This window comes from Bufo gargarizans, chromosome 2, assembly GCF_014858855.1.
Source record: "Bufo gargarizans isolate SCDJY-AF-19 chromosome 2, ASM1485885v1, whole genome shotgun sequence".
Lineage (NCBI taxonomy): Eukaryota > Metazoa > Chordata > Amphibia > Anura > Bufonidae > Bufo > Bufo gargarizans.
In genome coordinates, this window is record NC_058081.1 from 294222895 (window position 1) to 294250527 (window position 27633).

General features: G+C 41.7%; 1 protein-coding gene across 4 annotated transcripts in view; it reads left to right on the forward strand.

Moving 5' to 3' along the window:
• USP15 (ubiquitin specific peptidase 15) overlaps positions 1-27633 on the forward strand; it is a 121117-nt gene that overhangs the window by 40868 nt on the left and 52616 nt on the right. For 2 of the 4 annotated variants that reach the window (XM_044280391.1, XM_044280392.1), the window contains exons 4-6: positions 3509-3635; positions 5558-5703; positions 9047-9105. In XM_044280391.1, coding sequence (XP_044136326.1) covers positions 3509-3635; positions 5558-5703; positions 9047-9105 — 332 coding nt within the window. Of the gene's footprint in view, positions 1-3508; positions 3636-5557; positions 5704-9046; positions 9106-16852; positions 16940-25944; positions 26102-27633 lie in introns of those variants that run through there. The other 2 variants (XM_044280394.1, XM_044280393.1) reach the window with 2 other exon arrangements.

Sequence of the window (27633 nt, forward strand, 5' to 3'; positions counted from 1 at the left end):
TCTAACATTGGAATACGGTCTGAATTGCCTTTTAGGAAGCTGCTACAATATAGCAGAAAGACTGAATTTTAATATCATTACTAACTAAGGAGACGGAGTGTTTATTACTGAGCCGCCACACTACTGAATATTACCGAGTGTCATACTACTGAATACTGCAATGGTTTGAGCACTGATTCATTTTTCACATATATATCTTCACAATTATCTACTTTAGTATTAGGAACATTGTTTTTTCCATGAATTTATTGTCACTATTGTATTATTTTTACTAGCACACGCCACCTACTGGTGGATATTTGGTTTGCATATACTTTTTGTTCACTAGTCACTGTACTCACTATTGTTTGCTTTATTCTGTGGGGATTTATCCGGTATCAGTCACCGCTGTAGCTAACTGACTATATACAGACAGCCGGAATAGTAACCAGTTTTCTACCGATTTTTCCTATATTTTTCATATATTTTTACGTCTTCTATGTAGACCTCCGAGCTATATCAGCGGACTGATACCAATTTTATTAGTTTTTATCATTTATTAATTGTATGTATGGCATTAATTGCTTATATATTACTAATAAATTAATATCGCTTGACTAACTTTGTGGTCCAGCTATAAGAGTGCCCATTCTTTTCTATATTACAATTGTTTTCTTGGTGGTCGGGGTAGGACATCTGATTGGTGCACCTTGCCATCTTGAACCAGAGGTGAGCTGTCCCTTGCTTTAATATATACCTACTAGTTTCAAAAAAGGGTTTAGATGAATTCTAAAAAGTAAACAACATTAATGCTTATGAAAATGTGTAGAAATCTGAGTCTCACTTCCTTCTGGGATTCCCCACCTATCCCTTGGTTTCAACCGTATCAATTATGAACAGATAAGTTTTCACATTTCATTGGTTCACTGCCATGACCATAGCACTGTGGATACATGGATTCTACCCAACGTTAAAGGGGTTTTCTAGGAGTTCAATATTGGTTGGTACAACAGCCGGGACCTCCGCCGATCAGTTGTTTAAAGAGGGCACAAGGCGCACCTAGGACAATAATATCTCGTTCATCCATCAAGGGGCCTATGTGCCGCTCACTCCCATTCAATTGAATAGGTCTGGGTTGCAATACCAAGCATAGCCGTTATACAATTGTGGTTAGTATGCCATGAGGAGACCACAATTGTGGTTGGTATGCCATACATTGTGGTCGGTATGCCATGAGGAGGCTACATCTCTCACCGCAGTGGTTTGGGTCTGACTACCAGCAACCCTGCCAATCTGATATTGATGACCTATCCTGAGGACAGGTAATCAGTATTGTACTCCCAGAAAACCCCTTTAAAGGGGTTATTCCATTATCAATGTAAAAAAATAATGAAAATCAAACATCATATAGTACATGGCAATCCCTTTCTAACAAACCAGCCCTGTACTTCACATGGAACCAGAGATTGTCCCATTCATTGCTCCAGTTGTTCTGCTTGATTCTTTTTCAGTCCTGCAGCTCAGGGGCGTGTACTTTTAGTTGTAGCTATACTAAATTTAATTATATTCACTTACAAAAGTTTGAAAACTTTAGAATGTATTTTGTGGCACAACAACTTTAACGGTGAGCACCAGGAAGAACCTATCAATGAAAGGTACACATTATGGCAGTTGCTTTAGAACTGAAGAACTGGAAGCCGTGTTTATTGAGTTGCCAATTTTCATCATGATTTACCATTCTTGCATGGCCGTCTTTACACTTTACACAAATAAATGGGAGTTAGTCTGTGCTGTTGCACACCGATCTTATGGCAGATTCCAGAGAATGACTTATAAAGAGTCTGACAGGGTTCTTTTGTGGTTTCTGTTTGACAGGGGGTCTGAAGGCACATGTGAACATACCCTTAGCAAAATCCTCATAGGTCATTGCAATTGATTTTCTACAATGTCTATATATCTGGTGCTTATTTGGTTCTGTATATTGTACATGCATACTTTACTTCATCTTGTGTTCTAGGACACAAGTGATGATACAGTATATCCATACACAAATAATATTTGGACACGAGAAGTGGCGCATTTTGTACAGACTTTATTTATACATTAAAACAAATTAATACAAACATCTATATATCGATGAAACCCATTGATTGCCGTGCTCCTCAACCCACAACTAGAGGTACTGACCTACAACCCACAACTAGAGGTACTAAAAAAAAAATGCAAGAAAACTGCACAGTACTCTACTCAGAGATGACCATCTCAGGACAATTTTCCCAGACCCTTCCATGATTTGCTTCAGACAACTTCCGAATTTAAGAAATCTGATAATCAGGTGTTCCCTACCATCCAATATACTTTTCCCTGCAAAACCTGTTCATAACATGAAATTCACTCATCTCTAGTTAGGGACAGCCACTGCAGACAACATGATGACAGTGTTTTTTTTTTTGTTTTTTTTTTGGGGGGGGGGGGGGGGGGAGTTTAGGCTCCGTGGACATCACGTATAAGTTAGGGTGCATTCTCAGGACCGTATGCGGTCCTCAAAAAATACGGATGGCATCTGTGTGATGCAAGAAAATTTAGACTAGAACCTTCAGAATCACAGGTGCACATCCTTGAAGCAAACATAATTACAAAAAACAAGATGGCTGCACACTATTATATATACAAACAATAGAGCTAAGAAATCGGGGTCATTCTAGATAAAAGGGGTACAATCCCGACTATAAATGAGTAATGGAAGCTCTTAGCGCACATATGTGTCGGGCCCATCTACCAGGCGTCAAGGTGGCTTCCGCAGATGGGTCCCTATCACTAAATATACTGCCTTACTTTGGACTTACTTAAAGGGAACCTGTCACGTGGATATTTGATTATTATCTAACTAATTATATACAATCATTAACTACTAAAAAATACTTTAGATGTATTGACTTACTTGTTTGACAGATGGTTACTTCATAATATATATACAAACTTGCCACATGCCGCATGCTAATGAGTTAATTGGAGTCCAGCGTGATGTCAGTGAGTCCAGTGTTTATTTAATTCAGAGATATAGCCACTCCCCTGCCCACCTGCTGCTGATTCATATGGAAAATAACTGTCATTCAGCAGCAGGTAGGCGGGGAGAGTCAGGAGCTCATGAATATTCAGCACTCATCATTATGAGCTGGAGCTTTTCCATACAAGATGTTGGCAGATTGACTGGGTCAATTAAAGAAAGTGACCCAGCATTTTGCTAAGAGAATCAGTCACTTATTTATATTGCCCTTAGTTAGGACACCATAAAACTGGTGACAGGTTCCCTTTAAACCTACAATATTCAGGGCAGTGTAGGAACCAGCTACAAACGTACTCTGCTCAGATAACTCCTCTATGGATTCTCATAACCTCATAGTGCTGATGTTGGAGGTATAATATTTAATATACAAAACGTTCGCCTTTTAGTCCTCCACACTTGTAGTTACTACGTCATTGCTTCTAAATTCCTGTACTGACTTTTGCTGTGGATTTCCATTTCCAGGTTGTTGAACAGGGTATGTTTGTAAAGCACTGCAAAGTCGAAGTTTACCTAACCGAATTAAAGCTATGCGAGAATGGCAATATGAACAATGTGATAACAAGAAGATTTAGTAAAGCTGACACAATAGGTACGGCCTTTGTTTTTTTTGCTTGATCCTAATTGGCAGTTTAATTTTAAGTTATGTATTACTGTTTAATCCAGTGGTCGTTAAACTGTGGTTCTTTCACTGTTGGGAAACTACTATTTCCCAATAGCCGGAGAGCCAGAGGTTGGAGACCACTGATTTACTCTATTATAAACTACCTTTTGACATATTTATAGAACTATAGAACATGTCCTATTTTCTCTGTTTTGTGGATAAGAATAGGCATATTGACAGTGGGTCCTGTGCAAAACGAACAAAAATACTTAAAAAATATAATAAATGTAAAAAACGATTTGCTTTGCATCCCTATATTCTGACACCCATAAATTTTTAGATTTCTGTCTACAGTGGTGCATGATCTATGGTTTTATTGATGCCTTTTTGGGGTATGGATAACTCATTGCTCACTTTCTGTCCAGTTTTTTTGAGGGGGAAGAGGTGAAGTAACCAAAAGAACAGCGATTTGGTCATTGTCATTTTTTCCCGTTAAGATCCCAGTACTTTTTTATATTTTAATAGTTTGGACATTTTCTGAACAGTTCGCTACAAATAATGTTTATTTTTTTATTGTTAATTTTTATTTAGGGTTTTTGAACATCCGATCATCACATTGCTTATACCATAGACTGAAATAGTTTACCATTACAGTCTATGGTACAGTCTCAGCATTTCTATTAATAATGTAATAGGAACTTAGCTATGGCAGGCCTGGGCGCCATCAAAAGACCCAGGCTGCCATAGCAATCAAATGGCCTTTGCCACTAGGTGCAAAAAATTGTGACGCACCTATTAAGCACAAATAATTGTGACGCGCCAATTTGGCACAGGCCTAATCAGCCCACACAATGCAGCCTAATTAGCCAACAAACAGGCTAAATGGGAGGACAGGAGCTTCACAGTAGAAAATGAGGGGGTCACCCCTAAATGTGGGTAAGATAATCTGGTAATAGGTAAGATTGGTTATGGAGGAGGAGTGCGAGCCCACACAGACAGGATGCAGGGGTGGTTTCTGTAGGCCAGTGATGGCTAACCTCCGGCACTCCAGCTGTGGTAAAACTACGACTCCTAGCATGTTCCATTCATTTCTATGGATTTCTGAGAACAGCCAAGTAAGCGTGCAACTTGGGAGTTGTACTGTAGTTTTATCACAGCCCTTGGCGATCACCCTGTACAGCACAGAGCACACAGGATCATCAGCAATTAGGGAGAGATGGCAGCAATCCAGGGGGGATAGAGCTCCTTATGTTCTACTTGCCATGCATTTTATTGATGGCATTTTGCCCTAAGAGGTTAAAGACCTGATATCCGTTTTACACGTACAGTGAATGTTATGTTGGGAAGGGTCAACAACCCAAACCGAATGTAGATATCAGTAAGGCTACTTTTACACTTGCGTTTTTGTTTTCCAGTAATGAGATCCGACAGAGGATCTTAATACCAGGAAAAAAATGTTTCCGTTTAGTCCTCATGCATTCTAAATGGAAGGAGATCCATTCAGGATGCATCAGGATGTCTTCCGTTCCGTCAGCATTCAGTTTTGCGAACGGACACAAAACTGCTGTATTTAGTGACGGATCCAGATTTTCCATTTTGATTTCACTCAACCACGTCCTAATATGCAAAAGAAAACGGATCCATTTACAGTATGATGACATGTCTGTAAAGCACCACGGAATATAGCGCTATATAAGTGTGTATAATAATAAATAATTCTAGTATTAAAATCCTCTGCCGGATCTCAATACCGGACTCGCCAACGCAAGTGTGAAAGTAGTCTAAACTGTTTGTTCATAAAGCTTTTTTTTTTTTTTTTTTTTTTTTTAGCAAATCAGCAAGCAAAGTATTTTATCATTTTAGAGTTTTAGAGCTAATGCTTCTTTAAATATCTTTGTTCCTTCGTTTAGACATGATTGAGAAGGAGATGAGAAAAATCTTCAGTATTCCAGATGAAAAAGAGACCAGACTGTGGAACAAATATATGAGCAATACATTTGAACCTCTAAATAAACCTGAAAGCACTATACAGGATGCTGGCTTATACCAAGGACAGGTAAAGTACTGGCCTGAAAGCACTGCCACATAGTCTAATAGCGTGGATAGTATTTTGTTGGTAATTAAAGGAAAGGCAGAGCTACCATCTAATACCAAAAAAAAAGATTCACACATGTATATTGGTGGGGATTATTGGGTTTAGCCTTTAAAATATTGTAACAGTAATGCTGTACTAATATAATGAGATCCCAAGATAACCTTGAATACCCTTAAACAGGTGTCCGACCTGTAAAAGTTTTTTTTTTTTAAACAAAAAACAACTCAAAATGCTTAAAGGGTTTCTACCATCAGATTTTGAGATTTTTCGCTGACTGACACTAGCGATCTGCTAGTGTCTGCTCTTGTATCACCTTTGTCTGCTGCCGTTAAGCTTAAAAACATACTTTTATTAATATGCAAATGAGCCTCTAGGTGCTATGGGGGCGTCTTTTCAGCACCTAGAGGCTCCGTCTACTCACCATGTCTGCTGCCCAGCTCGTCCCTCCAGCCCGCCCTGCTCCTCTTGATTGACAGCCAACCTCTCGAATTCCAGCACCTGCTCCGTGCGCTTCTGTATTCGGCGCAGGCGCAGTGACTGTCAGACCGCTCCCTGCGCCGGCATCTTCACTGCGGTCCGACAGTCACTGCACTGAATACAGAAGCGCACGACGCAGGTGCTGGAATTCGAGATGGAGCGAGATTGGCTGTTAATCAAAAGGAGCAGGGGCGGGCTGGAGGGACGAGCTGGGCAGCAGACATGGTGAGTAGACGGAGCCTCTAGTTGCTGAAAAGACACCCCCATAGCACCTAGAGGGTCATTTGCATATCAATAAAAGTATGTTTTTAAGCTTAACGGCAGCAGACAAAGGTGATACAAGAGCAGACACTAGCAGATCGCTTGTTTCAGTCAGCGAAAAATCTCAAAATCTGGTGGCAGAAACCCTTTAAAAAGAAAAAACTGTGAGTCCATTTTCAATGCTTCTTGGGTCCCTTGCTGGTCAATGTATTGCCTGGTCCCACTTGACATGGAAATGTGACCTGCTACCAGGTCACATCTGCAGCCTGTTGTTTACATTAGTGGCAGGGGACCCGAAAGGTTGGAAGGGGAACAACGGCGTGTCAGTGTAGTGAGAATTTAGTTTTTTTATTAATTTATTTTACAAAAAAATAATTTACTGTCCAGACAACCCGTTTAAAAAGTTGTCTGTTAACCTTTTATGGCATTCTGAGTTAAACCCTTCAAGACCCTGCAACTTTCCTTTTTTGTGTTTGTTTTTTTACTTCTTGACTTCCCAGAGCCATAACTTTTAATTTTTGTATGAGGGCTTATTTTTTGCAGGACAAATTGCGCTCTCTATTTCTATTGTTGAATATTGCATACAATGTAGTGGGGAGCTGGAAAAAAATACACATGGGGTGGAATTTAAAAATATTAATAAAACCTGAATCCACCATAGTTTTATGGACTTTGTTTTTACAGCGTTCCTTATATGGTAAAACTGTTGTTACCATCATTCTCTGGGTCAGTACGATTTAAGCAATACCACACTTTTATAGTTTTTCTTGTGTTTTAAGATTTAAAACAAAAATATGAAAACTTTGGAAAAAGTTTTTAGCATTCACTGTACAGTATAGTTATAGCATTCACTGTACAGGATAAATATTTGTATATTATAATAGTACGAGCGTTTTGGGATGCAGTGGTGAAAATGATCATTGTTTTTATTATGGGAAAAGGGGGTAATTTTTATTTTTAAAAGCTTTTTTTTTTTTTTGCACTTATATTAGATCTCCTTACTGCTACTGCAACTAACCAGTGGCTCCCTTGATCTCAGTGTAGGGGAGCTGTGCTGTGGTCACAATTGACTATGGCATCCGAGGGATTAAATGTCTCTGATCAGCGTTTTTGCCGATCAGAGACATTAGCGCCAGGTGTTTGCTGTGGCACCCGCTAAACTACCCCAAAATGAACGAATTGGCCAGTCAGGCACTTGCACAGCTGCTCCATTCATTTCTATTGGAGTTCCAGAGATAGCTGACCACTAAACTCCTATAGAAATGGAAGGAGAGGCTGTGAGCTTGCCCGACTGGACGTTCTGTTCATTTCGGAAGGCTCCATGTTCTCGTGATCATGGGGGTCTCAGTGGTAGGGACCCCACCCAGCTAATACTTATCTCCTATCAGTGGAGAGGGGATAACGTCACATAACCTGAAAATCCATTTAATTTTCCCTGTGTTGGTGCTGTTAGGGAAATGTACACTATTACATATTTTCTAGGAGCCCTTCCAACAAAAAGGCACTATCCAAGGTGGACACTTTAAAATTAAATTTGTTACCTTAATTATTTTTATATTGGGCCTCATGTACACGACCATATTTGTATTTCGGTCTGCAAAATTTGGACATCTTTTGTGGACATTTTTCTCACTATTAACACTAGAAATGACTATTCTTGTCCACAATACGAACAAGAATAGGACACATTCTATAATTTGTTAAAAACGACAAACTGATGTGGACAGCGGCATCCGTTTTGTGTTTTTGCGGACCTATAGAAATGAATGGGTCCGTGAGCTCTCTGCAAAAAAATGCGAATTGGACACGGATGCAAAATATTGTGCCATGTAAAGGTGCCGCTGATCATCCAGTGAATGAACGATTGCTCATTCATCAGGTAGTCAGGCATCTGTTATGCGGTACAAAACGGTCATCTTTTTTTCCGCAGCACGTCATCCTGTATAGACAAAGATGTGATTGCCACAAGCAATGAATCTGTATTGGATAAATGATCGTAGTAATGATTGTTAATTCCCATAGAAAGGGGATGCTTTCTGCATGTGAATGAGCTGGCAATGAGCAGGAACCAACCATTCCTTCCCATGATTGCCCTGAGTATTGGGCTATGTGCATTGGCCTTGAGGGACCCAGGGTTTTTGTGACTGCTTGAAACTATCTATACTAACTATTCCTTGCTATTCAGTAGAAAGTGTGCTCTCCTTATCTTATTTGTCTCACTCTATCTTATCTGCTTGGTAATGGCAGATCATAAAGTGAGAGGACACATGGTCTACTAAAAATCTGCCACTGCTGCTCAGGCATAATACTGTAACTCTAGAGAGAACATGATGTGAGTAGATGCCTCTCCAACAAGTAGCCTCTAACAGGGCTGAATATGGAAACTGCATGGACATTTTTTTATACTGCCGTTTGTGTGTTCTTATGGAGGAAAATGGCACATTGTACTGTAGGTGAGAAAAGTATTAGGCTAGATGATTGATCAGAAGAAAGTTATACTTTTAACCTAGTTTTTAAAATATAACCTATTTTTGATATTGTCTTTGCCTCTAAATTTTTTCCACAGATGCTGGTAATAGAACAAAGAAATCAAGATGGTCAGTGGCCAAGAGGTTCATTGCCGAAGTAAGTGTTTTTTATATGTGTATGTGTATATTTGCATGCAGTAAGGACACTAGAGCTTTTTTTTATAAACACTGAGCAAAAATATAAACGCAACACTTTTGGTTTTGCTCCCATTTTGCATGAGCTGAACTCAAAGATCTGAAACATTTTCTACATACACAAGACCCATTACTCTCAAATATTGTTCACAAATCTGTCTAAATCTGTGTTAGTGAGCACTTCTCCTTTGCCGAGATAATCCATCCCACCTCACAGGTGTGGCATATCAAGGTGCTGATTAGACAGCATAAATATTGCACAGGTGTGCCTTAGACTACCTACAATAAAAGGCCACTCTGAAATGTGCAGTTTGATCACACAGCACAATGCCACAGATGTCGCAACGTTTGCGGGATCGTGCAGTTGACATTCTGACTGCAGGAATGTCTATCAGAGCTGTTGCCCATGCAATGAATGTTCATTTCTCTACCATAAGCCGTCTCCAAAAGCGTTTCAGAGAATTTGGCAGTACATCCAGCCAGCCTGACAACCGCAGACCACACCAGCCCAGGACCTCCACATCCAGCATGTTCACCTCCATGATTGTCTAAGACCAGCCACCCGGACAGCTGCAGCAACAATCGTTTTGCATAACCAACGAATTTCTGCACAAACTGTCAGAAACCGTCTCGGGGAAGCTCATCTGCATGCTCGTCGTCCTCATCGGGGTCTGGACCTGACTGCGGTTCGTCGTCGTAGTCGACTTGAGTGGGCAAATGCTCACATTCGATTGGCGTCTCGCACGTTGGAGAGGCGTTCTGTTCACGGATGAGTCCCGGTTTTCACTGTTCAGGGCAGATGGCAGACAGCGCGTGTGGCATTGTATAGGTGTGCGGTTTGCTTATGTCAGCGTTGTGGATCGAGTGGCCCATGATGACGGTGGGGTTATGGTATAGGCAGGCGTATGTTATGGACAACGAACACAGGTGCATTTTATTGATTTATCTGCGTATACGACAACGTGTTCCAGTTCCTGACAATATTCTGCAACTTCGCACAGCTATTAGAGGATTGGACCAACACTCCACAGGCCACAATCAACAACCTGATCAACTCTATATGACGGAGATGTGTTGCACTGACTGTTGCCCTACATTAAGGCAAAACGGTGCTCATTTCAGAGTGGCCTTTTATTGTGGGCAGTCTAAGGCACAACTGTTCAATATTCATACTGTCTAATCAGCACCTTGATATGCCACACCTGTGAGGTGGGATGCATTATCTCAGCAAAGGAGAAGTGCTCACTAACACAGATTTAGACAGATTTGTGAACAATTGAGAGTAATGGGTCTTGTGTATGTAGAAAATGTTTCAGATCTTTGAGTTCTGCTCATGCAAAATGGGAGCAAAACCAAAAGTGTTGCGTTTATATTTTTGCTCAGTGTATATAACTATTATTTCATTCCTAAGTTATTGGCACTAGAAGTTTATTAATGAATTTGCAGCTGGTGTCACCAGTGTGTGAAGGTGTCCCTGCACAGTCTGACGCTGCCAGCACTCTTTGGAACAAAATATTGTGCATTGCAATAAACTGCTGCCAAACAGCTCTGGTGGCAGTTTATCTACCTTGAGAACAAAGGATTTGGCATATTAAACTTGCCCGACCCTTTTTTCTCCTCACATATACACTTTAGATGGTCAGCCACTCCCATCAAATGTGGCAGTTAGATTGAGAGTCCTCTAATTCATATGACTGACTTGAAGCCTCCGTCTGCTTCTTTATTGTTGATGGTCTATCTTTGGGATAGGCCATCAATATCTGATTGGTGGGAGTCCAACACCTCAAACCCCTGCCATTCAGCTGTTTTAGAGTAGCTGGAAGTTGACGACAGAACTACACAGCGCCATCCACTGTGTAGTGGATTGCGTTTGTAACTGCAGAGCAGCTGATCAGATTTGGATTTTTTATTCTAAGAATGGGCCATAGTTATTAAGGAGTGGGAAGTGTCTTTAAAGGGGTTGAGCAGGCCATATATATTGATGACCTATCTCCACGATACGTCATCAATATCTGATCGGTGGGGGTCCGTCATCCGGCACCCCAACAATCAGCTGTTTGAAGAGGAGGTGACGCTCCATGTGACCACTTCTTCCCGATCATCAATATATATGACCTGCACAATCCCTTTAAGCCTAAAGGCAAAATAAAACCACCTTCCATTTGTGGTCAACAGGGTTTTTAGTAAGTGCCTGCAAAGAATTCAGTGGGTGGAGAGGATTTATTATGTTATCAAGACATTTTGGATAACGGAAGCTAAGCAGCACCACTAACAATCCACATACAAACCAGATAAGTGAGAGTTGTTATTGTGACTGTAGCCATTTTTTCCTAATTGCTGGAAAGATATATATTTTTTTATTTTTTTTAAACGGATGATGCTTTTCTCATATCTTGTTTCCTATACTCTAAAAACACAGGGTTTACAAACGTTCTGTGTGTTTTTTTGATCTTTTTATATACCTTTCAGTCACACTACAATATATAGGAGTACACGTATATCATATATACAAGTAAAGTCAACCCGCCCAAACAAATGTAATCATCATGTACATTAGCTTATGGATAAAACTGGGGAGGAGGCGGAGAACACTTTGACTTCAAGCCATGGGTTCTTCCTGGATATTAAAGACAAAGCTCAGCACCACCTTGGGTTGAAGTTCCCTATTTATTTCTTCAGCCAAAATAATATTAACATTTTGAATGCCTCTAAATTAAACAGTATATTGCTTTATTTAAAGGGATTCTGTCAGCAGTTTTGACCATGCTAAGCTGCCTACAGCACTAGGTAGGGGCTGAGGAGAGCAGTACAAATATACATTTTGTGAAGCTTTTGGTTTCAGCAGTAGTAAGAGTATGAACATTTGTTCTTCTAAGAGGCAGAGCTTCACTGTGAAGTGCACTCTGTGATCAAATCCCCTCTCCTCTGTTCTGAGGGACATCTGTAGCATCCAACCAGGAGACCACTACAGCTGTCAGAGCAGACAGGTAGGGTTATGAAGCAGCTCAGTACAGAGAGAACTTCACAATGAAGCTCCCCTCCTTCCCGGGAGCTTAAGAAGCAAAAACCAGCATAATAAAAATGTATATGCTACATATAGTTTGAGATATTTGGCTTGTGGATGGAATTTCAGTATGAACCTAAAATGCACTCTAACCTTTACAGGTGAACTTAATGTGACCTTCTCTAATCTTTTGAATGCACGTGTCCAACTGTTTTTTTGAGTACTTTTTGCACAACTTGCTGTTCCCTTACAAGGAGCTGGTACAATTAGAATCGGTATTTAAACAGTCCACCTTATCATGCTGTTCATATTTTGACATCATGAGACAAAGAAACAATTGATCAACAGTACCACGCCATTGCTAGGCTTCAAGGATGTTCTCAGACAGAAGTGACCACTGGGCTTAGAGTAGGGCTGCAGTAAACGAATATTTTTGTAATCGAGTATTCTATCGATTATATTTCTCGATTCATCGAGTAATCTAATAAGAAAAAGCTACTTAAAATAACGTACGTAATTAGGTATGTATAAAGTTATTGGTTTGAAGGGGTTAATAACTTTATACATGCCCATTGGGTTTGGAGGGGTTAATGGAAGCACCTTGGCATTAGGCATGTATAAAGTTATTGGTCTGAAGAGGTTAATGAAAGCACCTTGGAGGTGCCTTCATTAACCCCTCTCTAAACCAATAACTTTATACATGCCAAGGTGGTGCTTGCAGCCTCCATTAACCACTCTCCATCTGCCTCCCCCCAGCCTCTGATCTGCTTGCTCCCAGCCTCTGATCTGGCCCCCCCCCCAGCCTCTGATCTGCCTCCCCCCCCTCCCCCCAGCCTCTGATCTGCCTCCCCCCCTCCCCCCAGCCTCTGATCTGCCTCCCCCCCTCCCCCCAGCCTCTGATCTGCCTCTCCCCAGCCTCTGATCTGCCTCTCCCCAGCCTCTGATCTGCCTCTCCCCAGCCTCTGATCTGCCTCCCCCCAGCCTCTGATCTGCCTCCCCCCAGCCTCTGATCTGCCTCCCCCCAGACTCTGATCTGCCTCTCCCCAGCCTCTGATCTGCCTCTCCCCAGCCTCTGATCTGCCTCCCCCAGCCTCTGATCTGCCTCCCCCCAGCCTCTGATCTGCCTCCCCCCAGCCTCTGATCTGCCTCCCCCCAGCCTCTGATCTGCCTCCCCCCAGCCTCTGATCTGCCTCCCCCCAGCCTCTGATCTGCCTCCCCCCAGCCTCTGATCTGCCTCCCCCCAGACTCTGATCTGCCCCCCCCCAGCCTCTGATCTGCCCCCCCCCCCAGCCTCTGATCTGCCCCCCCCCCCCAGCCTCTGATCTGCCTCCCCCCAGCCTCTGATCTGCCTCCCCCCAGCCTCTGATCTGCCTCCCCCCAGCCTCTGCTCTGCCTCCCCCCAGCCTCTGCTCTGCCTCCCCCCAGCCTCTGCTCTGCCTCCCCCCCTCCCCCCAGCCTCTGATCTGCCTCCCCCCAGCCTCTGATCTGCCTCCCCCCCCCTCCCCCCAGCCTCTGATCTGCCTCCCCCCCTCCCCCCAGCCTCTGATCTGCCTCCCCCCCTCCCCCCAGCCTCTGATCTGCCTCTCCCCCCAGCCTCTGATATGCCCCCTCTGGTAACACAACCCCCCCTCCCCAGTATTAATCATTGGTGGCAGTGGCAACAGGGTCCCCCTCCTCCCCCCCCCATCATTGGTGGCAGTGTCAGTTCCGATCGGAGCCCCAGCAGTGTAATGCTGGGGCTCCGATCGGTTACCATGGCAGCCAGGAGTCACGCTACTGAAGCCCTGGCTGCCATGGTATGTTAGTGAGCAGAGAGCAGCGCATTATACTCACGTGCGCTGTGGCCGCCGGTCGCTCCTTCTGTCTGTGCGGCGGATTGCTAATGCTTACAGCATTAGCAATGCGCCGCACAGACCTATGAGAAGGAGCGACCGCCGGCCACAGCGCACGTGGGTATAATGCGCTGCTCTCTGCTCACTACTAACATACCATGGCAGCCAGGACTTAAGAGCGTCCTGGCTCCCATGGTAACCGATCGGAGCCCCAGCATTACACTGCTGGGGCTCCGATCGGAACTGACACTGCCACCAATGATGGGGGGGAGGAGGGGGACCCTGTGGGATATGAACGGCACATTCATTGGTGGTGCAGTGGCCACAGTCCCTCCCCTCCTCTCCTCCTCCCCTCCCCTCCTCCTTGGTCTTCAGCGGCAGCCGCGCACAGTGGGGAGGGAGAGACTCCCTCCTCCTCCCTCCCTCCTCAGCTGTGCCAGCCGCTCAGTCCTGCCTCTCTGGCTCCGGAGGACACGGAAGCGGTGAGTGAGACGCTTATTTCACTCCCGCTCCGTGATCACGTGATCTGAACGATTCATCGATGCAGGGAAACTGCATCGATGAATTTTTTGACTCGATTTAATCGAGTTATTCGAATAATCGTTTCAGCCCTAGCTTAGAGTGTCATCAGCAGGTTGATACAGAGAGACTGGAAGAGTCACAGAAAGGCATAAAATTAGGGTTGCACTGGGTATCGAATTATCGATACCCAAGTGGTACATTTGTACCCGGATCGATTGGATACTGGGATTTGCCTTTTACCGATACTAGGCTGCGCTACTGTGCAGCCTAGTATCAGAGAACATGGAACGTGCTGATCTCAAGTTATTGATGGCAATGGCCACATGGTCCCCTGGGCCTTCTCTTAATTGGTGGTTCAGTGGCAGGGGCGGGGCTCTGATCAGTTACCATGTCAGCCAGGACGCTACTGAAGCCCTGGCTGCCATGGTAAGCTCCCTGCTGCTGTGTGCACAGGGCAGCAGGCACAGTGTGAAGTCCTATTCACCCTAATAGAGCTCTGTTAGGATGAATAGGAAAAGGGATTAAAAGATCCCAGGTTTTAGCCCCATTCGCCATTTTTTTTGTCACCTTGTCCCCCCTTTCCCAATTTTACATATAAAATATATAAACAATAAATAAATACTGTAAACATATTACATATCGCCACGTCCTAAAAGTTCAAACTATTAAAATATAAAAAAATATCTCCTGTGTGGTAAACGCCGTAACAGAAAAAAACGTAACAGAAAATGCGGAATGCACGCAGCTTTTTTGGTGTTTTTTTTGTATTTTTTTTGTGTGGTATCGATTGGTATCGAGTATCGCAATACTTTTTTATGGTATTGAAATCGAATCAAAATTTTGGTATTGTGACAACCATACATAGAAGTGGACGCCCTTTGTCCACATCCCACACTGATGACTGCTTCATTGTGAACAATGCCCTGCGGATGATGAATGCCACACAACTCAAGGCACATTTAAGGGAGGTGAGAGGCATCCAAGTGTTATGTCAGACCATTCAAAACCGTTTACATCAGCGTGGTCTGAGTGCTAGATGACCTGCAAGGGTACCTGACCACACCTCCAGGAACAGGCGTCACCGTCTTGCATGGGCCAGGGAGCATCTACGGTGGATAAAAGACCAGTAGGCCTCAGTGCTCTTCACTGATAACATAGTAACATAGTTTATAAGGCTGAAAAAAGACATCTGTCCATCCAGTTTAGCCATGAAAGTCAATTCACGCTAAACAGAAATTATGGCCACCAACGATGTTGTTGTCACTAAACTAACCTTTGGTGGTCGTGGTGGTGGTTTTACAGTGTGGGCAGGTGTGTCTCGTCAATACAGAACTGCCCTACATTTTGTGAATGGTGACAAGCCCATACTACTTGAATAACATCATTAATCCATTCATTGTGCGTCTGCATGAACAACACAGGCCTAATTTCATCTTCACGGACAACAATGCGCCAGCTCATCGAGGTCGCATCATTAGGGAATGGCTGCTGGAGACTGGGATACCTGAAATAGAGTGAACTGCACTTGCTCCAGATCTGAATCCCATTGAAAAGCTACGGGATCAGCTAAGTCGCCGTGTAGAGGCTCTGAACTCTGTACCCCAGAACCTCAATGACCTGAGGGCCACCCTTCAAGAAGAGTGGGATGCCATGTCTCAGCAGACAATAAGTCAATTTTTGAACAGCATGAGACATCGTTGTCAAGCTGTAACTAATGCTCAAGGCCACATGACAAGTTATTGAGACATTGACATTTTTTGTGCGGTTATACCCACCACTGTTGTTGGCTTTTGTTTCAATAAATAGTTTGAGATGAGGAAATCACCATTGCATGTTTCTACTTAAATGCCCTACTTTCATGATATAATATCACTGTATCATGAACATTTTCCATAAATTTCACCCGAAAGCCAAATATCCCTAACTTTTTGTGAGTATTGTATTCACCCTCTAATAGAAACTCCACAAGAGTTCTCCCTGGCCAACACCTGGCACTGTAATCAGTTTTGTATAGTTGAAACTGCTGACAGACTCCCTTTAAGTAAAATATGGAAATTTAATCTGAGGTGATGCTGGATAACGACTATGGTCACCCTTGCCTGCTGTCCATTTCCAATTTGTTTAGTGGGTGCAGGAGGTCTTGGACAGACTTAAATCTTAAGGCTTATGTGGGCCCTTTTCACATTAACAAGTACAACCATGACCACTCATTTGTGTGTGTGTGTGTTTTTGTTTTCTTTTAAAAAGAACTAATATTTTTGAGACAATGCATCTTGGGGTTTGTGTTTTGCTCACATTTTGCATTTCCTGTCATCCTTCAACATTTTCACAACTGTCTTCGTGTTTTGAAGGTTACCAGGTGCAACACATTTTTCAGCATTACCAAAGGTTTCTCCTCCATCCCTATCAAATAATTATAGCAACTTCAACAACAGAAAGTAAGCACCGGTCCTGGAGTGTGTGTTTTTAACCCATAGTCCTCCATTGAGTGGGTTTGATCTTTGCCTTCTTACTTTTTCAATACTCCCTTTACTGCAATTCTGTTTTCAGTTTGATCTCAGTTTTTTGCTGCTCCATCCAAGGATCCCCACTCTTCTACGCCTTGGATGATTGGATTGGTGTTTAATTATTTATCTGCATGCTTGTTTGGTGAGAGATAGATAATAAAGGGTTTTTCTATATATAAAGTGATCATATTACCTAATAGGTATTGATCTAAATATATTTTATTGCAGTAAAACTCTGCTTTTTATTAAATACACTTTCAGGTTAAAAGTGATCAGATATTGGCAGGGAAAGCTAGCCATACATTTCCCTACACTGGTCACTATATAGGGGACATGTTGTATTAAATATTAGCCATTCAAACAAATGGGCAACCATGTAATGTATGGAGTTGCTTAAGCCAAAGGGGGCCCTATCTTTTGGTAATAGAGGGTGTGAATTTTTAAAAAAAATGTCTTTGTATTCCTTTCCTTTATATATCCACTATTATATGGGCAAAATTATTCAAACATCTACACATTACATGCTGCTACGATATACCATTATAAATCCAAAGGCAACAATTAGTCCACCTTTGCAGCTAAAACGACTTCCACTCTTCTGGGAAGACTTCTTCAAGATTTTGGAGTGTCTGTGGGAATTTTTCCCCATTCATCCAGATGTGCATTTGTGAGGTCAGACCAGTGTTGGACAAGAGGGCCTGGCTCACAATCCCCATTCTCGTTCATCCCAAAGGTGTTCAGTGGGTATGAGGTCAAAGTTCTTTGTGGTCCAGTCAAATTCTAAAACACCAAACTCGCCCAACCATGCCGTTACGGACCTTGCTTTGTGCTCTGGGGCACAGTCATGCTAAAACAGAAAATGGCCTTCCCCAAACTGTTCCCACGAAGTTGAAAACATACAGTTGTCCAAAATATCTTGGTATGCTAAAGTATTAAAGAGGTTGCCTAACTCCGTACAGTTTTTTAAATACTCCACCCACCCAGGAAACATATTTATCTGCATCATAATGCTTTGTTCCAGATCTGTGGGTCCAATGCTGTCTTCACTATGCTTTAGTTCCCGCATGTAAATCTCCAACATGGATGAGGTCACGTGCATCGGTGCAGCCAATTACTAACCACAGAGATGACGTGCTGATTGTGGACACATTACCGCAGCAGCAGCGCAAGTAACCCCATTTAGAGGTCTAGTGAATACAGCCTGGAAGCCTTAGAGCCAAAACTGAGTGTCAGGGAGCAGATAAATATTTTTCTCTTGACCGGTCCCTCTAGGTGGGGGTATTTAAGAAAAAAACTATATAAAGTTGAAACAGTTTTTCACTGGAAATAAGGGGCCAAGGCCAACCTCTGAAAAACAAACCCATGACATTTTCGCTCCTCCAACAAACTTTACAGTTGGTAGTCAGGCAGGTAATGTTCTCCTGGCATTCGTCAAACCTAGACTCCTCCATCAGACTCTACAGAACACGTTTGCACGGCTCCACAGTCCAGTGGACATGAAGTGGCTTGTAACAATGTCATACTATTACAGGACTGGAATTCACTGAGCTCTTTCGAACAAACCATTCTTTCACAAATGTTTGGTTAGGCGCTAGATATTATACATCTATGGCAGTGGGACCAAGTTAAACACCTGAATATCAGGGGTCAGCAACCTCCGGCACTCCAGCTGTGGTAAAACTACAACACCCCACATGCTCCCTTCACTTCTATAGGAGTTCAGACAAAAGCCAAGCAAGTGTGTATGTTGGGAGTCATAGTTTTACCACAGCTGGAGTGCCAGAGGTTGCTGATCCTTGGTGTATATCGTACAGCTCATACACAATGTGCAATAAATATATGCCCCATCTCATCACTTTGCTTCAGACATGCAAACGAGATAAAAAAAATAATGAAAAACTCCTCTGTTGTTTTATAACCAGCATTGCCCTATTTATCAAATAGATTAGTAAGAGAGAAAAGTCTTTAATATTCAAAAAAAAATTTCCACCAAATGAATCCAATTTTTTCAAAGCCAGTACTGACGATCATCAACTGCACAGAGGGAGGTGCTTCTTGTGGAGTCAATGACTAATTGAGAGGTATCATCTATGATCACACATGCTGGAAGGACAAGATCAACCAGCTAGTACTTAACATCTATTACACTGAGCATTAGGTTCCCAAATACCTGATTCTTAGGACAGTTCCAAATAATATGCAGAAAGTAGGGCAATTCATATTAACATAACACCTATCTTAAATAGAAAAAGCAATATATAATAAAGTTTGTGTATAGGGCTTTACTCCTCCCCAGTCTCTTCCTTTGCCCGCCCTCCAAGTCTCCTGCCTCATTGATAGGTCCGGACTTGGAGGACGGGCAGAGGCAGAGGCTGGGGAGGAGTAAAGTGAAAAGAAGGCAGAGCAGCCTGGGCACCTACACACTGAACTCCTCCCCTGGGCACTTGAGAGTGCTCATTTGCATATTAATTAAACTTTGTTTTTCCTGCTGGTGCAAGTCTAAAGAAAAGAACAAAGGTACCGATACAATCCTGTATAGGTGTGCTACAGAGCCATGTAAGCACTGTATATGGCCATATGGAGATGACAGACTCCCTTTAAAGACTTATATTAGGAAAAGTACTTTTTTCCTGCCTCCCACACAGTAGTAGAAAATACATGCAGAGTAACCAACCCCTTTAAAGTTTTCCAAGGTTTTAATACTGATGACCTCCTCTGGCGGGGCTCCTGGGTGTCGAACCCCCACCAATCACATACTGATAGGTCATCAGTATTAATATGTCTGAAAACTCTTTTAAACAGGTTTGCTATCACTGGCGAAGTTCCACTTACCTATAGCCATATATGTCACTGTCACTTTGACATTACTCATGCAGTCTTGCCTTTAAAGGGTTTCTACCACTTGCTGTGGACACATTTCGTTTTCAGACACTAGCGATCCGCTAGTGTCTGATGTACCATACAAGCCAAGTATTATATTCCTCCGTTCCGCCGTTTTCTTTAAAAAAGCACTTTTATATTTATGCAAATGAGCCTCTAGGTGCTATGCGGGTGTCTTTTCAGCACCTAGAGGCTCCGTCTACCTTCATAAACTGCCGCCCAGCTCCTCGCTCCAGCACGCCCATCTCCTAGTGAAATCGATCCTCCCCCTGCTTCTGGCGTCCGAAATCTCGCGCCTGCGCCGTTCGTCTCTGCATTCGGCGCAGTCAATGTCTGACCACTCAGACATTGACTGCGCCGAATGCAGAGACGAACTGAAAACAAAATGTGTCCACAGCAAGTGGTAGAAACCCTTTAAAGAACTTGATAGGGTTGGTTACAGTCCTCAGAGTGTTATACACAACTTCTCAGAGCAATTGGGGTGCTTTTAATTCAGACCAAATTTAATAGGACTGAATTGATGATGGACGATTTTAGGACTGAATTGATGAGGTCCCATTTTATGGAGATGGGCACTGTGGGGGGGGTCAGTGTTAAGGGGTGGGGGGACTGTGGATGTCACTGTTATAGTGGATACTGTCGATATCTTTTAACGACACACACAAACATTAAATTAAATAGACTTAATATACCCGTACGAAGCCGGGTCATTCAGCTAGTGAATCAAATAACTGGAATCATTGCACAATGCAACCTACAATTAAATTTGTGATGCAATTAAAGTTTGGCAGAGAGAGTTTATCCTGTTCCTCTGGGATACACAAAAAGTGCTGCCTCATCCTGACTCTCCCCGAACCCAAATCATGTATCACTATCTCAATAACCTTAAAAAGTTTTGAATCTATCTACTCTGGACATGAGGAAAAGTAATAAAGAAACTGAGGCAAAATAATAATTTTTCCGCCTTGTATTGATTTTAACTCTGGTTCTACATAATAAGAACATTAGATTGAGAGCACTAAATTCCAAGGAGCTTCTTGATGTAGCTGTATTCTCAAAAGAGTTTTTAACTGAAAACATGTTTATAGTGAAAAACAATAATTCCCTTATAAGTCCTCACAAAGAAGAGAACAGCAGATTCTAAGAGAATAGGTCTCCTCTCACACGTCATTCTACAGAAGAATGAATCACGCAGCTCATGCACAAATGATGAAATGAATCGGGATCATATAGACGTAGCTGTTTGTCTTAGTAAACATAGTTCATTACCACTTATTGACGTCAGTGACCTCTTGCACAAGTTCATGCCCTGCATCTTAAAGCACCAGCACACAATGGTGCAGTTTCTCCATCCAAATCAGTTAAAGCGCAATTCAGATTACACAAACAAAATATGAGCAGTTATATCGCCTTATCGCAATTAAGCCACTCTGCTCTTCACATGCAATGTCTTATTTCGTTAGGAGCCTGTGACATAAGCAGCAAATGTTGAAGTACCATCAGATTATATCCAAAATGCAAGAAAGAAGACAGACGGCACTCGCCAACAATCTTCGCAGGTTTATTTCCAAGTAAAAAATAAACAGATGGATGCGGGCACAGACCAGGCTACAGCCGTTTCACGCTCCTGCGCTTCCTCAGACCCCACTTGACGACGCTGGCATGCACACGTCAAATACTCTCATGCCAGCTACGTCACATCATACATGACACAAACATTTAAAAGCACATTTCAAACAATAATGAAGGAAAAAGAAAAACATAAAGATTATAGAGAAGAGGCCATTACTCAAATACCGCTAGGTCATATTTATCATTAAGCCCAAGGGGGCCCATAGCTTTTGTTTTAATGATCCAAGCTGCCTCTCTCTGTAATAAAAAGCGACCCCTATCTCCACCACGTTCTGAAACTCCTACTACCTCAATACCTGCACATTTCAAAATATCAGCATTACCCCCATGGATTTCATGCTCATGTTCTATCAGTCTTGTAGCCCCAATCTAGGTCACTATAGATCTGTTATGTTCTCTAAACCTGATATATAAACACCTAATGGTTTTTCCTATATACAATCTCCCACAGGGACAAAAAAAATAAGACTACTAACTGCATCTTACAATATATAAACAGTTTTACAGTATGTTCCACTCCTTCTATATTAAGGTGCTTACTTCTATGTACAAACCTGCACATTGAGCAATGCCCACAAATGAAATTTCCATGGGACGAACATTTCTCTAACCAATTAGGATCCTCTTCCTGCAAAGTACTCCTAACAATAGCATCTCTAATGTTCTTACTCCCCCTAAAACTGACTATAGGTTTCAATTGTGTCTTCTCCTTTAATGATTCGACCTGGGCTAAAATATGCCAATTATTTTTTAAGATGGCACTTTTAATTAATGGGCACATAGGAGACTAATTAAAGGTAAAAACAGATCTACTCTTTCTATTTGTCTCTCGGTTCCTTCTCGACCTCCTATGTTTATAATCTAGCCTCTTTGGTTCACAAGCTCTACTGTAGGCTCTATCAACAACCTCCTCTGGGTATCCTATCTGTAGAAAACGTTTCTTCAATTCCCTACACTGTACAACAAACTCTCTCCATCTGAAATAATCCTTTTAAGACGCATAAATTGTCAATGTGGTCCTTCTGACTTGCCATGGGGTGGATGGAAGGAACCATAGTGCAGTAATGAATTAGTGGCTGTTGGTTTTCTGTATACATTAATATATAAACATCCATCCCTAACTCCAACTTTGACATCTAAAGTTTCCAATTCCTCAATACTGATCTTGCTAGTAAATTGCATATTCATATGGTTAGTGACATTAAGATATTCCATAAATTCATGAAACTGCCCCAAGGATTCCGTCCAAACTACAAATATATATCATCAATGAATCTCAGGAATAACCTGATGCATGTTACAAATGGATTCTTGACCGTAAAAATTGACTCCTCTTCAAAAACCGCTACAAATAAATTAGCAAATGTACATGAGACCAGAGTCCCTATGGCTGTACCTGTCTTTTGATGGAACCACCTCTTATTAAATATAAATGCATTATGGGTCAAAATAAATTGCCTCTGTAACAAAATCCACATAGGCAGAAGTTTTATCCTGTCGAACAAGAACACTGCGGAAGCACTGCACCCCCAACCCCTTAGGTATAATGGTATATAAACTTTCCACATCGATAGATGCCAACATGTAACCATCCTGCCACTCTATATCATTATTGGCCTTCAAGGAATCACTGGCATCTTCCAAATAGGAAGAAATGCCTTTTAACAAAGGGCGAAGTAGCCAATCTACATATTGAGACAGGGGCTCAGTAACTGAGCCAATGCCCGTCACAATAGGGGGCCCAGTGGGTCCACCAGTGATTTGTGCACTTTTGGTATACAGTACCAAACCAGGGGTACAGCTTCTCAGTAGTGTTCCTGGACAGGACACCCATTTCTGTATATTTCCACAAAAAAAGATCTCAATTGTTGTTTTCGATTTTAAAGAAACATACACGTCCCTTATATTGAGCTGTCTCTCAGCCTCCTGCACCGAAGACTTCTTATACATCACCACTATATTACCACCCTTGTCGGCCAGTTTGGCAATCAAGCTCTTTGCTCACATGCATATAAATTTTGATTACCAGATGGATATAGCAATGCTTTAACTTCCCTCAAAACTTGCTGTTGAAAAAGATCCAGACTGTCGCCGGTAAAAGTGGACTTAATACCTTTATTGAAATGTACACCGATTGGTTGGTCACTTTGCTCTCACATGGGTCATATCCCTGAATCTCCAACAATATATCTACAACCTGTCTATCCAGTTAATCTATTTCACTGTTAACACTAAACCCCAAGGTACCAAACACACACAGTCGTTCACCTTCATGCATCGGTTTAGCATTGAAATTGGAACCCTGAAAATGCTTAAACAGGTTAAGTTTCCTAACCGACTTAAACAAATCCACCTCAAATCTCACTTCATCAAAATCCTCCACTAAACTATAATTTAAACCTTTGGACAATAAGGATAAAGTCACTGTCCAGTTGTACTTGTGTTAGATTAATTACATTATAGCCAGATGGTAGTTGTTGAACCTCTCCTACATCTCTCCTGCTTCCTTTTGTAGAAAGTTCTTCTTTTCGTTTTGTTCTCCCCTTTCTGATCATTTTTCTAAAGGGAGTTACGTTTGAGACATCGTTCCTTCTGAACTCTGCTCCCTCCTCAGTGACCGTATGGTGTTTTGTGATTCATCCGAAGCACCAGAGTCGGCCTCTTTCGTCCATCATATGATAATCACAAATACATCTAGTGCCCTTATAGATTAAAAACTTGCTAAAACTGTTTATAAAACAGCCGAACTTGGGTTTCTCAATCCACTTCATCAGGGCATCAACATTTGTCCGCCATATTGATCTTTAAATGCCCATGCACTGAATTAATTTAACCACATTTTAGTTCATATAAACAAAATGGAAAAGGTCCTCTCCTTTCCACATTATCCTCTAATACATAATGTTATTAAAATGTATTATATTAACAGTCATACACTGAAAAATCCAGCTTATCTTAGTTTAGCTGGACATGACCCAAATCCTCTAATCCAAATGGGGATACCCAGTCCACGTATATGAGCAGAAGAAACTGTCACTGAAGAACCAATCGTATGTGGGATTCCCTCTTCTATTTATTATCAACCCAGGCAAGATTTTAAGTCAAACTAATTCTAATCCCTGGGGTTTAAGGCCAGGTCAGAGAAACTGTGGGGAAGATTAATCAGAACTGGTGCAATGGCAAACTGGCTTAGTTCCCCATAGCAACCAATGAGCTTCTGCCTTTCATTTTGCAAAGGAGCTCTGAGAAATGACCGGTGGAATCTGATTGGTTACTATGGGCACCTAAGCCAGTTTCCCTTTGACCCAGTTTTGATAAATCTCCCCCTACGATTTTCTAGTCGAATTTTAACATTATACAGATGTTCCCCTATTTGAGTTTTCAATTTCCGTAGGGTATGTCCAACATACTAGAGGCCACATGGGCACTCCAGCATGTAGACGACGACCCAACTATGTTCACAAAAAAGATCTCCCAAAATATGTAACTCTTTTTGCATCCCTTACAAAATCTGCACCATGTAAAATGGCCTCAATAATTCACAGTATCATTTCATTTCAAACAGTTATGTACAATCTTGTCTTTAAAGTTACGTGCCCTAGAAAAAAAATATTTGGATTTCTCAGTAAAACAGTTTACAACACAGTCATTCCATAGGGTAACCCAATTTGTCTTAATTTCTCTACTGTCTGAACTAAACTGGGTTCTAAAGGATTTTTTTTTGTATATCCTTATCAGGTATATCCGTATCCTTCTTAGTATTTCTTATATTATCCCTTCCTACTTCTAAAATGGTGGCCTTCAAATCCTCCCTAATATAATTTATCTCCAGAAACCTATTTTTTTAAATCTCTCTTTGTTTTGTTGTAAATAAATCCCCAATATCAGAACAGTTCTGATAAATCCTGTGAAATTGCCACTTGGGAACATTCTTTAGCCAGGGGGCATGATGACAACAGTTCATGTCTATGTAAGAATTACTATCAGTAGGTTTACAAAAAAGCCTAATTTTTACCTGCACATTTTGTAAAAAATAAATAAAAATGTAATATCTACATCTAAAAAACATACTCCTGGCTGACATCAGTGGTAAACTTCAGATTCCACTCATTAGAGTTAAAATAAGGAGGAAAAGGACTAAAACCATCTTCATTCTTTGCATAACAAGAAACGGTCATTTATATAATTTTTCCATAGAATGAGGCCTCCTTTTCTTGATTTTCCGTGATAGGTTTTATATATTTTTCTTCCCAATATTGCATGTAGGTATTAGTTAAGCTGGGGGCGAATTTCACCCCCCATCATTGTTCCAACTTGCTGTAGATAAAAAAAAAATTTTTAATTGATTGTACCAAAAATAATTATAGGAAAAACAGAACTCTAAACATATTTGATAATGAATTCTCTCTGCACTTCATTCATAGTATCGTCCTTCTGCCTATAATATCGAAGTGCCTCTACTCCCTTCCCTCTTGGAATACATGTAAACAGGGAGGTGACGTCACAGGTGGCCATGAGTACTTCTACTGTGGGAAAACATAAACCGTTTAATACCTCTATGTTATCACCGGTATCTTTCAGGTATGACGATGTACCCTTCGCATATTTTTGCAAAAAAATTAAAAATAAAGAAATCTAAATACTCAAAGGTTACTAGTAAGGGACGATATACCTGCTACTATTGGCCTTTCAGGGGGACTTTGCAAATCTTTGTGTATTTTGGGTAAAAAATATATAATAGGTAAAATAGGGTATTTAATGTGTAAAAACTCATATTCGTTCTTATCCAAAATTCCTTATTTCGTACCTGCTACTAATAGTAACTCACCACCCAGGAGGCAACGGGAGGATATTATAGGGATTTTATGATCTCGGACATTGGTCGCATATCATTAGGAAATGCCACCAATATCAGATCTCCAGACCTGGATCCCAGAAGTGAATGCACACCCACCATCCATTCATTTCTATGGAAGTTCTGTAAATAGCCAAACACTAGCTCGGCTATTTCCGGCAGTCCCATAGAGGTGAATGGAGTGGTAGTCGTATTTGTGTGGTGCGCTCTCTGTTCATTTCTATCGGACTTCCAAAAATAGCCACACCTCTCTCCAGAACGGGACCCCGCACATGCACTTCTTGCTCTACATTCATTTCTATGGGAGAGCATGGCCATCTCTCCATTACCTCTTTGGGACTGCCGGAAAGCTATTTACAGGACTCCCACAGAAATGCATAGAGGGTGGCCAAGCATGCAAGGCTGCCCTCTGTTTACTTCTCGGGTCCCGTTCTGGAAATGGGGAACCATCTGGGACCATCTCCAATCTGACATTAGCGGCATATCCTAGCGATGTGGTACCCATGTCTGAGGTGAGACAACTGCAGAGGACCAAAGAGTGTTGTCTAATAGTAATAAGAAAGAGTTCCAGATTTTGGGAAATCTTTCTCGTGAACATAGTGGGGTTGTCCTCATGCTGGAGTATCCATGGGGCCTCCAGTATGTGGGACTTACCGTACATAACTTGAGAGCCCAAATAGGGGAACAATTGTATGATAATAAAATTTGACTAGAAACTCTTGTCTCTGCCCCATTCAAGCACTTTCACTGAAGTTCCCCTAAGGGCCCTACATTTCAGGAATAAGAATTAGTCAAAAATAAGTGGTGTTGGGGCAATCCAGTGGAGTATATCAACTGTTGGGAATTGTTTGGATATAAACCAAGATGCCCTAAAACCTTGCAGCCTCAATGTATACTTTGACTTAAAATCTTGCCTGGGTTGATGAGAAATAGAAGAGTGAATCCCACATATGATTGGTTCTTCAGTGACATGTGAGTAATTATGTATAAGAGCAACCCTGTTTTCATTTTCTGCTCATATACGCAGTCTGGTTTCCCTATTTGGATTGGAGGATTTGTTTCATGTGACCCGCGAACAGAAGACAAGCTGGAGTTTTGAGTGTATGAATGTTTATATTATGAATTTGTATTACATTATGTATTAGAGGATAATGTGGATAGGAGAGGACCTGTTTGTTTTTTCTTTTTTATTTATATGAACTAAAATGTGGTTAAATTAATTCAGTGCATGGGTATTTAAAGGGATTCTGTCACCAGT